Source organism: Sinocyclocheilus anshuiensis, unplaced genomic scaffold (assembly GCF_001515605.1).
Source record: "Sinocyclocheilus anshuiensis isolate Anshui unplaced genomic scaffold, SAMN03320099.WGS_v1.1 scaffold782, whole genome shotgun sequence".
NCBI lineage: Eukaryota > Metazoa > Chordata > Actinopteri > Cypriniformes > Cyprinidae > Sinocyclocheilus > Sinocyclocheilus anshuiensis.
The window spans coordinates 2,301,634-2,313,659 of record NW_015546111.1 but is presented as its reverse complement, the minus strand read 5'-3'; the positions used below and the strand labels follow the sequence as shown (position 1 = coordinate 2,313,659).

General features: G+C 36.0%; 2 protein-coding genes across 4 annotated transcripts in view; one reads left to right on the top strand and one right to left on the bottom strand.

The window, feature by feature from the left end:
* The window catches only part of usp45 (ubiquitin specific peptidase 45), a 42,898-nt gene extending 35,324 nt beyond the window's left edge, over positions 1 to 7,574 (bottom strand). Inside the window, exons 1-5 of one of the 2 annotated variants that reach the window (XM_016502544.1) lie at positions 7,502 to 7,574; positions 6,670 to 6,769; positions 6,278 to 6,447; positions 5,176 to 5,276; positions 4,462 to 4,562 (exon numbers count right to left, since the gene is read on the bottom strand). In XM_016502544.1, the coding sequence (XP_016358030.1) occupies positions 4,462 to 4,562; positions 5,176 to 5,276; positions 6,278 to 6,447; positions 6,670 to 6,763 (466 nt within the window). In that variant the 5' untranslated portion in view covers positions 6,764 to 6,769; positions 7,502 to 7,574. The remainder of the gene's footprint in view (positions 1 to 4,461; positions 4,563 to 5,175; positions 5,277 to 6,277; positions 6,448 to 6,669; positions 6,770 to 7,501) is intronic. The other variant, XM_016502545.1, reaches the window with a different exon arrangement.
* A 1,135-nt stretch (positions 7,575 to 8,709) lies between these two features.
* Positions 8,710 to 10,765, top strand: LOC107700689 (thiosulfate sulfurtransferase/rhodanese-like domain-containing protein 3). 2 transcript variants are annotated; one of them, XM_016502429.1, is made up of 4 exons: positions 8,710 to 9,018; positions 9,332 to 9,520; positions 9,604 to 9,763; positions 10,247 to 10,765. In XM_016502429.1, the coding sequence occupies exons 1-4, from the start codon at positions 8,898 to 8,900 to the stop codon at positions 10,311 to 10,313; spliced, it is 537 nt and encodes a 178-aa protein (XP_016357915.1). In that variant the 5' UTR covers positions 8,710 to 8,897; the 3' UTR covers positions 10,314 to 10,765. The 2 variants fall into 2 exon arrangements, with proteins under 2 accessions (XP_016357915.1, XP_016357914.1); XM_016502428.1 differs by having other exon boundaries at positions 8,710 to 9,030.
* Positions 10,766 to 12,026: the final 1,261 nt, after the last annotated feature.

Sequence of the window (12,026 nt, the reverse complement as noted above, 5' to 3'; positions counted from 1 at the left end):
CACTGGGGGACCATAGGCAGGCTAGGGGAACTCATATTAATGTTAAAAAACCTCATAAAGTGAAATTTTCATGCCATGGGACCTTTAAGGATAACAATGAATCCATCTTTTGTTTTAGTCTTTAAAAAATTAAAGGTGTGTAGATGTATTTAAGAAAAACAGTGACAACAAGATCGCGAATTCGAAAGTGAAAGCAACCGAAGCCCGCGGCTTAACACAGCAAAAGAGAAACTCCCATTCACAAAATTCAAATCACAAATAATACTACTGATGATAAAGAACGGGTTGAATGTTAACCACTTTCGTTTCCATATAACTATAAACTATGATAAAAGTTCATCAGCATGCATTGAATAATCCCATGTTGTAGCGTAAAAAAAAATAAAAATATTGCGACCAAATCATGTGCTCGTGCGACCAGCTGAGAAAGTTAGTTGCAAAAGAGCGACCAGTGGGAAGAATGAGTCTGGAGCCCTGTATAGGCTATACAGTGCATGAAAAGCAAACTGGTGCTCTTCTGTTTCTTTTGGTGTATGACTCCCCCTTGTCTCGTATAAAAAGCACACTAATCGCGGTTGTCTGACTCTGAAACAACCGCGGTTAGATCAAATAATCGCGATTAGACGGTTATTTAATTATCGCGACAGGCCTAATCCCTTCTTCGAAATGTTACTTTCCAAGTGCTGAGCTGTTTTAGACTGGTTTACCAACAGATACACTCAGCAACCATAATGGATTAAAAAGAGACCTTGTGTACAAGGTACAATTCTATGCTTATTTTAATATTATCCACTTACTCAGGATTATCATGCAAATTGCTTAAAACTGTGTTTAGAAAAAGACTAAATGAATAAAAACAAGCAATGTAAAGCAAAATAAGTTTGAACCCTCACCTCATGAAATATGAAATGAGACTGAAAATCAATATGAGAAAATGAAGATTCAACTGCTGCATGTGCCAGCCTCTGATGTCTATTGAAGCAAAAACATTTTAATTTGCTCAAACAAAGCCTTCCCAGCTGTGTTTCAAGCGCAAGCCTGGCTCTCTGAGGTCAAGTCTCTTTCTACCAAGACTCTGGCACTTGAGCTGAAGGCCTTTTTGGTGAGAGAGCGCAGTTAATAGATTTTCTTTCTTCTCCCTGCTGTTGTTGTGGAAAACTATTATGGATTCTGGAAAATTCTTGCTGGGGCTCTTTTGTGCCACGGGTCTATGAGAAAAAGCGAACACAACAACAGGTTCTGTCTGGGAAAAAAAAAGACCCTGGCCTTCAAATATTGCAGAAATGCAATTTCACCAGCTCCTCTGTGCCAGTGCCAGTCCATTTCACAGCCACAATGGCTGCCCGTTTCTCCCTCATTTAGTCAGCAAGCCAGGAACAATGAGCATGGAAGAATAGCAACAGGTCATTTAAAGAGCTGGGTAAGAAGGATGTGTACAGGAGGTGGCCCAACTCTGGCCAAATACCACAGACCACCACCAGAAGAAAATCACCAAGTGGGCGACGGTTTTTCCCTGTCTTCGAGTTTATTAGTTCGGAGGGTCTATCAGGCTTGATCGGACAGAGACTATATACAATTATCATCTGGCGAACACCAAGATGTTTGATTATGCTCAAGGCCATACTGCAAAGATGATTGAGTCTGACTCCGTCTGGAGTGGACTGGTTTTCCACAACAAGAAAGAATAAAAGTTTGTTCCCAAGCATAGTTGCTAAGTAATCATATGTTTGGAGTAAATGTGACAACACAGCTATTTCATAACCAAAAAGTCCTTCTCACAACATCCACTGCTTTTCAACAGCTGAGGATGCTCTATATCTGAAACAAGCTTCCCTCCTGAAGAAAACGAGACCCTCTCCCTGAAGCTCGGAGTGAGAGAAAAAGAATCATGGGCGATGTGGCAGATCAGGGGGAGGAGCAGAGCTCAGGATCCGCCACACAGCTGCAGCCGTTCTTCAGGGAATCCGACCGGGGAGCACCACTCAAGCGCCTAATGCCATTGAGCGTAGCCATGCGGCAGTAACGGAATTGGAGCACAGCTTCTCCAGCAAGAGCCTGGCTGCCCCTGGAGTGGCAGTCGACTAGTTAGGCTGGGCTTCTAGACACTAGAGCATCAGGGCATGGACAGGGACGGAAACAAATTCAATGACTGTTAAGCATCGTGCAAGGACAAGGTGGTAGCATATTTCACGGCTATGTGAAATTTTATACACTTTTGCTGATCGTTGAAAAGGGAAATGACAATTTTAACAGACACTGTGCTTTGGCATTTACCGTCAAAATCAAACGGAGAAGGTATATAAGCTAGCATACCAGAGAATCCAAGCTGTCGTTTATGGCATTTAGTTGAAACTCAAATAAAACAACATCAGACAGCTGTGACTGAAAGTAATTAAGATGGTTTCTTCACAATAATCCCTTCACAACTACATGATCATACTCCATTGTGCTGGTCCTCATAATTTCAAATAGTCTTTACCAAATTAATGACTTACATGACTAATTATCTTAAAACTGGCAAGGTCATAATTCACTCCAATTCACAAAACAAAATAAAAAATATAACAACAACAGGACAAAAAAAGTCTTAACTGTTCAAAAGTTTGGGATCGATTTTTAATTTTTAAAATGATTCTGAAAGAAGTATCCTTGTATTTATTTGATTAAAAATACAGTAAAACAATAAAATTGTGGAATATTATTACATTTTAAAACCGATATATTTCAATATATTTTAAAGTGGAATTTATTTCTGTGATGGCAAATCTGAATTTTCAGCAGCTGCTACTCCAGTCTTCAGGGTCACATGATTCTTCAAAAATCATTCTAAAATGCTGTTTTGTTGTTCAAGAAACATTTATTATTATTATTAATGTTGAAAACTGTTGTGGCTGCTTAATATTTTTGTGGAAACCAAGATAAATTTTTGCCAGGATTCTCTGATGAACAGAGAGTTCAAAAGAACAGCATTTATTTGAAACAGAAATCTTCCGTAACATTATGAATGTCTTTACTGTCCATTTTGATCAATTTAATGCATCCTTGCTGATCAAAAGTATTAATTTCCTTCAAAAAAAAAACTTCCTGTGCCCAAACATCTGAACGGTAGTGTACATTGTGCCATTAGTTTTATGATAATAAAGCATAATGTCATTAGAACAATGTCACAATGTTAAAATGGTTAATTTTCTTCCATAAGAATATAATTTTTTCTTCTGATTTTGGAGTGAAAAATGACCCACAAGACAGATTAATCAAAAAAATAAAAATAAATAAATAATAATAATAATAAAAAAGACCACTTGATCATAGACCTGGGCCCTTATTCACAAAACATCTTAAGGCTATTATTTTTAAACCTTTATTTGAATACGGCAACATAATAGTGTGCTCTACAATATTTCTATGAATAAACCTCTGACAGAGACTATCAGCCAATCACTGTGTGCATAGTTAGTAAGCATGCTGACATCATCCATAGCAACGAGGTCAACCCCACTCTTACTCTTAGCTTAAGACTTCTCTCTATTCCTTAGTACAAGTTTGTCTCAGCTGCTTTGTGTATAGTTTCATACATCACTTATTAGACACCAATCAATGCTAAAATGAGGGTGTCATTTTACTGTCTTTCTTGAGCAGTTTTACATCTTTCTTGCAATAATTGTCATTACATTCACGAGCTTCAAACAGTAACTGAAACATAGCATGTTGTAAACAAATGAGGATTTTTCCTCTTTGATAGTTTTCCTCCTCCAAGATTATTCTTCTCACTAATATGAAAGCACAAAAAGACAAGTCGTTATTTGAACCCGTTGCACACTGAACGGATTCAATCATGGTCGCTGGCACTGTTTATGAATGTACTGTGTGAAATGTCAGATTATAAATAAAGTATGAGCGGTGTGAAAAGTGAGAGAAAATAACTCAGGATTCCATTTACCCAGGGTTTAGAATGACACAAGGTTATCTATTTCAACTGTAAAAACACTCATATATTGTAAAAAAGTGCTATACAAACAAAACTGATACAGGAATACAGTGAATACAGGAGAGGACACTAAAGAAAACATAGCAGATTTTTTTTTGTCTATGAAGTATCACAGTGCTTTTAGGTTGCCTAAAGACTGTGTGATGAAACGTATGTCCCCTCATTGTATCTGGAAAACTGAAGACCAGTAACCGACAGATGAGCCAACATGGCATTGCTGTGTACAGAGAAACAATGAGGAGCTTCTAAAAGAGCCATATAAGAAATCAGCTCTTATTTGAGCTCCCTACAGCACTGTAAACAAGGACATTTTCTAGTTTTATCTTTAAAGAAGAGTCAGCCTCTATCAATGACGAATCTCCACAACAGCATATAGGACTGTCACTACTATTAGCAGATGAAAAAAAACAAGGTGTTTTCCTATAATCAAAGATAAAGTCACACTTCTGCTTTTTTTCCTGTGGAATAAATACCTGAGGTGGCCTTAGCTGAGTGCTTCTGCAGGAAGTCCAGTGTCTGAGCCAGGGCTTTCTTATTGCAGTGAGTGGAGAGCTCTTCCTTACATTCAAAGCACCTATCATAGAAGAGTAAAACAATCATCAAAATACAATCTATTATGCCCTTTATGTCAAAAGATAATACACTACCTTTTCAGTCTCTTATGCTCACTAAGGCATTTATTAACATCAAAAATACAATAAAATCGTAATGTTGTGAGATATTTTATGATTTAAAATAACTGTTTTCTATTTAAACAGATTTTAAAATGCAATTTATTTCTGTGATGGCAAAGCATAATTTTCAGGAGCCATTTTCCTAGTCTTCAGAAATAATTTTAATATGCTGATTTGGTGCTCAAGAAACATTTTTTTTTTTATTATAATTATCAATGTTGAAAACAGTTGTGCTGCTTAATAATTTAGTGGAAACCATGATTTTTGGTGAATAAAAAGTTCAAAAGAACAGCATTTTAAAAAGAAATAAAACAAAAATTGTTGTAATAATGTAAATGCCTTTACTGTCACTTTTATTATCAATTTGAAGCAAACTTGCTAAATAAAAGTATTTATTTCTTTAAAAAAAAAAGATAATTCAGACTCCAAACTTTTGTGTATATGGTGATCTTTCACAAAATGCATAAGGACAAATAATTGTAAAATACAGCATCATCAGTTGATGTTTCCTACCATGCCTTCCATGTACTGAGGCTGACGGTGATACAGTGAGAGTCAGAGTGATGAGCTTGCCGGTGTTTTGTGGAATGCTGAGTTTCCGCCTGGTTACAACCCTGAAACAGAGATACACAATATCAAGGTTTCCATATATTATTTCCTGTGGGGAAAATAAGCAGTTTTGGACAAGTTTTTGTATAATTCTTTGAAAAACATTTTTTCCAGTTCTGCAGTCAGTCAAAATCAACTGACTGCAAACAAATCCTTTTTTTCCCCTACTGTCAACGCAAGGCCAAACAAACCTCTGCCATGCTCCTAAATGTGCTGTCATGGCTTAAACGACCCATACAACAACTGTGGGTAAAAGGCAAAGGAAACAGTAGGGACACTCAAATTGCTTTTAGAAAATGCTGCATGACCAGGGGTCAGTGAATAATATGACCTTTTTAGCATACCCAGCCTAAATTTTTTAACGTCTCTTTTTTAAAACAAAGTTCAAAGGTTTAGTTGTTGTTTTTTTTTTTAAATAAATTGCCACTTTTATTCAGCCAGTACATATTTCAAATAAATGCTGTTATTTTTAACTTTCCATTCATCATATAATCTTGATGTGGATCTCAGTTTCTACAAAACAATTAAATTCTTTTCAACATTGATAATAGTAAGAAATGTTTCTTGAGCACCAAATCAGCATATTAGAATGATTTTTGAAGGATGTTATTTATAAATGTTATCTCATATGTTAAAATAGAAAACAGTTATTTTGAATTGTAATAATAATTTACAATTTTATTGTTTTTACTATTTTTTTTATCTAATGAATGCAGGCTTGATGAGCAGAAGAGATTTCTTTCAAAAAATTTTTTTTTTTTAACTTTTACATATTTGACAATCAGTGTGAATTTAAGCATATAAAAATGCCTTAAAAGTGTTTTAAATATCTTGTCAGTTATTCTTGCTTTGTGTGCAAATATCCTATAATAAATTGTCTGTTATGGAAGTCAAGTTTCATACGTTTGTGAAATGTGAATATGCCGCAAACAACCTGTCACTGCACAATGACAAAACTGCCTATATTGTAACAATATATTAGTGCCGCAGGGTGAGAAGATCTCACCTGGAACCCACACTTGAGGCACACGAGAATGTCATGTGCTCCTGCTGCTTCTCCCTCAAGCATGTTCCTCTCTTTAAGGCAATCGGAGCACACCGACCACAGGTTGCCTGTCACTGCCTTCTTCACTGAGCTGAGGTCCACTGCTCTGCTCACATGCTGGCACGTCAATCCTAGATGACACCAAAATATACATCTAGAATGTATCTATAGAGTTTACAATTCTATGCGAGCATTGGTAAATCCACAATCTGAATCGGAATAAACTACATGCACGATAAATCCTTAATGCCTGATAAATGCTTTGGATGCTTCTCTGTGATTTTTACAATGAGTACCAAGCAGCCCATGACTAATGTACTGGCATGAGAAATTACATTGAAACCTTTTCTTACCGCCAACCTCATCAGACGAGTCCTCATCGCGAGGCTTCTTAGACCGCTTGGTCATGTCTGCGGTTTTTAAAGAGAAGGGGTCTTTCAGCCGCATTTGTATCTAGGAAAAAAAGTCACTCACTAAGTATGAGAGCCCACAGCACTGGTAAAATTGTGTTTTTAAAGCCTAAAACTCTATTATCAAACAACACATATGCCTGGAGGCCAGGGCTCACTAGAGGGTCTCAGCAAACTTCCAAGGTGGGTGCAAAATGACTTTCAATTTAAAAGAATTATATTAAAACAATCCATTGTTTACCCAAAAGGCTAAAAATGACTTAAAATAATAAATAAATAATAGAATAAAACATATTAAAATAATCCAATGTAGCTAAAAAGCTAAAAAATATGCCTCAAAAAATTAAATAATTATTTTAAAACAATCCAATCTAACTAAGTCTACAACCTGCAAAAATCAGGACACACAACATGTAAACTGACATTATATTTCATATTCTGATTTTTCCCCTCAACAAATGTTTATTTATACTTTAAACTGTAGAACATACAGTTTAAAACTATGGAATTAAGATAATCTATTTACACACCTAAGTATTTTTTCCATCTCAGTTATCTCAGTGGGTAGACATTACAGCCAGTACCAGTCCTAGGCTTTAATATGAACTACATGTATACTGAGAGGACAGCATTTGAATACAGTTTAGACAGGATAGTCCCCTGTTAACGGCATAACCATAACTGACGAATCAGTAAGTGAGGGTAATAAAGGCATACAAGAGAATTAGTTAGCAGTAGCACAACCACTGTAGCACAGCAAACAAGAGCACGACACCTGAGACTTGCCCAGGTCACTGATACAAGTACTGAGAGCAGGTACTGGCTGGTTAAAGGCCTTTGCTTTCCTGGTAGCAAGTCAGATCTGTTTATATAACACAAGGTTGTTTTAAAAAGAGTTGCTATAAACGTCAACAGATCTTTGGATTATAGTAATAAATCCAACTCACCGTTTATGGTCCCCTCCTCTCCAGGCTCACTACCAAGTAAATGTCCGTTGTCAAGTGGCCAGGTGGAAAAGCGAAGCTGATAACTTACATATGCTTGCAAGTTTATAAATACGGAAGAATTTCTGTCGGTAATTTTGGTGTTCGGATCTAACACTTCGACAATCCGGAATCGCGTAACCCCGAGACAGTTTATATTTTAATTAACAGAGTTTGTCAGCATATTAGGTGGCATTTGGAGAAGAACAGAAAGCACAAGTATCACATGTGTCACGTGGTCGTATCAACGACGCACTACGGAACCTTGTATGGCCAAACTCGTTTGTATATCTACTGTAGTTACAAAAGAGCTGTTCGGTTCGTTCCGAAACAGTTTCTGTTATTTTTGTATAAATGTAAACACAAAAGGGCTGTGTTGAGCATGCAATATCATTGTTAAATATAATATATTAAACGTAACATTTCCCTCTTGTTTGTTTTATTACACACTCTATTTGTATTGCTTGCATAACTTAATCAATTATACTTTGCTAAATATTTATTATGCATTATATATTATATTGTAAATGCATTTTCTACTTATTTTTTGGCATATTTGCGATCTGCATACTGACTTGCATTTTGAATAAATGTAATTTAATAAATTGTATTATTCATATAGAAATTAAAATAAAACTACACTTCTATATTTCCTATAAATGCTTTCCTTAGCAAGTACCACTAGTTAATACTGTAATTAGTTGATTAGTTGGAACCACATAGCACGTGTGGGTTTACCTTTTTATTGCCAGTTAAATTATAATTCATAAACATTACAATAATATATCAAAATACATTATAATACTTTGTTAAACAGAAATGTAACAAATAAGAAAAGAGAAAAATAGAAAAAATCGAATTAAAACGAAAAATGAAAAAAAAAAAAATCCTCTCTACATATATGTTGAAGATTCATACCATAAAAAAACCCACGACGAACAGAACATTCACATATTATGACTATGAGGGAAGGGTTTTGCATACGAGTTTGGGGCGCAAAAGAAGAGTAGCTAACGTCACTGCTAATACGTAGTTGTAGTTGTGCGCATGCGTGCAAGAGTAGTGGGTAGCTGCAATCCAGCTACGTAACCTACAGTCAGTCCCACCGTGTTTTCGTCCATATTTAAATACAAAACAAGAAATAAGGAGCATCGTCATCGTGCAGCTTTCATTACCATAAATCCTAGCATGGCGTTAAATGTCTCTTCACGGCTGACGAGGAGTATTGTCCGCGTTTTAACGAGCAGAAGTGTCATTCCTGTTACAAGACGACTGGCAACTAACGTTACTTCATACAGGACACATTTGCGTTGCTTACAGCGTGAGTGTTGAAATATTGCATTGATAGGCCTATTTAACAGTTAAATGTAATATACCGTGCTTAACATCGATAGTTCTGAAAAAATCACTGTGAATCTTCCATTTATCTTTACCGATTTGACATATGTGATTTCTGTCTCCGAGTATTTGGAAAAGTTTGGGCTGTAATAAGTAACGTTACTTAAAAAACTGCTTTTGTTCTAAAGGGGACACTTCTTTTTAAAGGTGAAATATCACATGACAACTGTGCGTGTAGCAGTGCGTGGCCTCTGTTGGTCAAATGTGTCTTATCTGGCTTTCAGACATCCGTGTCATTCGTTATGATGGTACTTCATTACGACGTTTCAGCTCTTCAAGTCAGCCTTCAGTAGATGTGTCCTACGAGCAGCTGAAGAAACTGCTGCTGTCCGAATCCAGTGTAGTTATAGACGTCCGTGAGCCGTGGGAACTCAGGGAATACGGGAACATACCTGGGTCAATTAACGTGCCATGTAAGTCAATGCGGCCTAATCCGTATACTGTTTATTTAAAGGCACATTATATAAATTATAATACTGTACCCTCTCTTCTGCAGTGGGCCAGGTGAACTCAGCTCTCCAGCTCAAGTCTGATGAATTCAAGGAGAAATACGGAGGAGACATGCCCTCACAATCTCAAAATATAGTGTTCACCTGCCTAGCGGGTGTAAGAAGCAAAACAGCCCTGGAAACTGCAGTGTCTTTAGGATACACCAAGTGAGCAGTTATGCTTATTACACAACAAGTGATTGTTTCTTTGCCTCTTTACACAAAGTTTCATTCTTGAAAAGGACGACTTCTCGAGTACATTAAAATGTAGGTTATGTGAATATAATGATACTTTAATGCAGGGCTGCCCAGACTTTTTACTATGATGAGCCAAAATCAAACCTGATTGAGGGACATAGGCCAAAAGTAAATGTTGCATTTTCCCAACTATATTTTATGAAAATATTAATTTTTGAAATGCAATTCACTTATATTTCAATTGCAAAAATGGTAGAACAAAAACAATAAACACATTCTTCAATGGCATGCGTATGATAAATGCTTTTATGAAATGCATAATAGAAAATGTTTTTTTCTGAAGAGGAAATAAAAGAAATTGCACATTTAAACCAGTTTAAGATCAATAGTCTATATACTGTATATTGATGTTCTGTTTGCTTTAGTTGTCTAATTTACTCTCTGCTCTTGTAGGGTTCAGCATTATCCAGGCGGATGGCAAGAATGGGCAGAACGTCAATTAATAAAAACCAAAGAGTGATTGTCACGCTGTAGTCATGTTAACACTGTGATAGTAGTTTGATTGACTTGTACTGCAGTCTGAATTATACCATTGACACTGAGTCAAAGTGTGCCACTAAGACTGAATCATTTAACGGTATTGAATGGAAATAAAAGAATGGTGTGATTATATTTTAAGCCTGCAAAAATGCACTGTTACATGATGTGAGCAGTGCACATTCTACGCTGATATTTTATTTGATGTAGTCAGTTTGATTGGGAAGTGCAGTGGCCTACAGTGTGTATGTTACAACTTCTGTTCAAAGGGCTCTTGGCTGTTTGCCTAGTTAAACCTAAATATTTTGAGCAGGCAATCCAAATATCAGGAAAAAATGTGTATACATTTTATCCAGTGATTTATGAAGTCAACATAGCACTGTATAAAATTAACCGGAGAGTTATGTTTTTGTATTCTTGAAAATAAAACTTGATGCTACATTGTGCGTATTGTGCTATTTAAAAAAAAAAGCTGTCCTATTATCTCATTTGTCGTTGTCGATAAAAACAACTGCTACATTTTTAATTTGAACTTAATATTAAAATTCAGAATATAACTCATTCCTTATTATTTGTGCTATAGATATGAATATTAATGTTAAATGGTGTGCCTTGAGTTTTGCACTGGCAAGAATTACTCAGGTTTTCTTCACTAAATATAAAAACCTTATGTACTGTACATATTGTTATTTAGTGAGATAAAACTAAAAGATTTATGTGCACCAGAATTACTGAGTTGGAAAAAGGATCACACCCCTCATAAAAATGACTTGTAAACTCAATCAAGTGTAGCTAATCACCTTCTCAATGGCACACAAATAGCCATTTGACTTTCAACTGTGATCAGCTGTGGTCATTTTGATTAGCTCAGTATGAAAAGAGCTTTTATATATATATACACATATATATATATATATATATATATATATACACACACACACACACACACATCACATTTTGTTGCATTGCAGCCTGAAATGAAGACGCCACAGTTTTTGTTTTATCCAGCTGTATTTACTTATAGCAACTTATAACATCCAAGTGAAAGATATAACACCAACATGTCAGAAAAAAATAAAATCAGAATCACTGAGTTGGAAAAAGGATCAGCCCCCTCCTAAAAATGACTGGTAACTTTGAGGTGTAGCTAATCATTTTTTCAATGGCTCACAAAGCCATTTGACTTTCAACTGTGATGAGCTGTGGTCATTTTGATTAGCTCAGCATGAAAAGAGCTTTCCTGGAGTATTTCAGTCCTTGGTAGTGCAACTGAAACAAACAATCAACTATGGGCGACAAAGCACTGTCAAAAGATCTATGGGATAAAATTGTGGACAGGCACCAGTGTTGCCAATTTAGCTACTTTGTAGCTAGATTTAGCGACTTCCCCACCCCTTTTTAGACTTTTTTTTTTTCAAAAGTTTAAGGACAAATATAGCAACTTCTTGGACAAACCGTATCTAAGTTCTCATCTTGCCCACTGATCAGCATTCATCTTTATACAGATCAGTGAATTTGCCATTATGGTGTCATCTAGTGACATTTAGCTACCAGTTTTAGCTACTTTCAATTGAAAGCAGTTGGCAACACTGGAAGCCACATCATCTCACAGAAGGATTTATTTAACACTCGACTGACGTTATGAAGTGAGTTTGGAGTAAAAACATGTTATTAAATGTGGTATTTTCACGTGCTT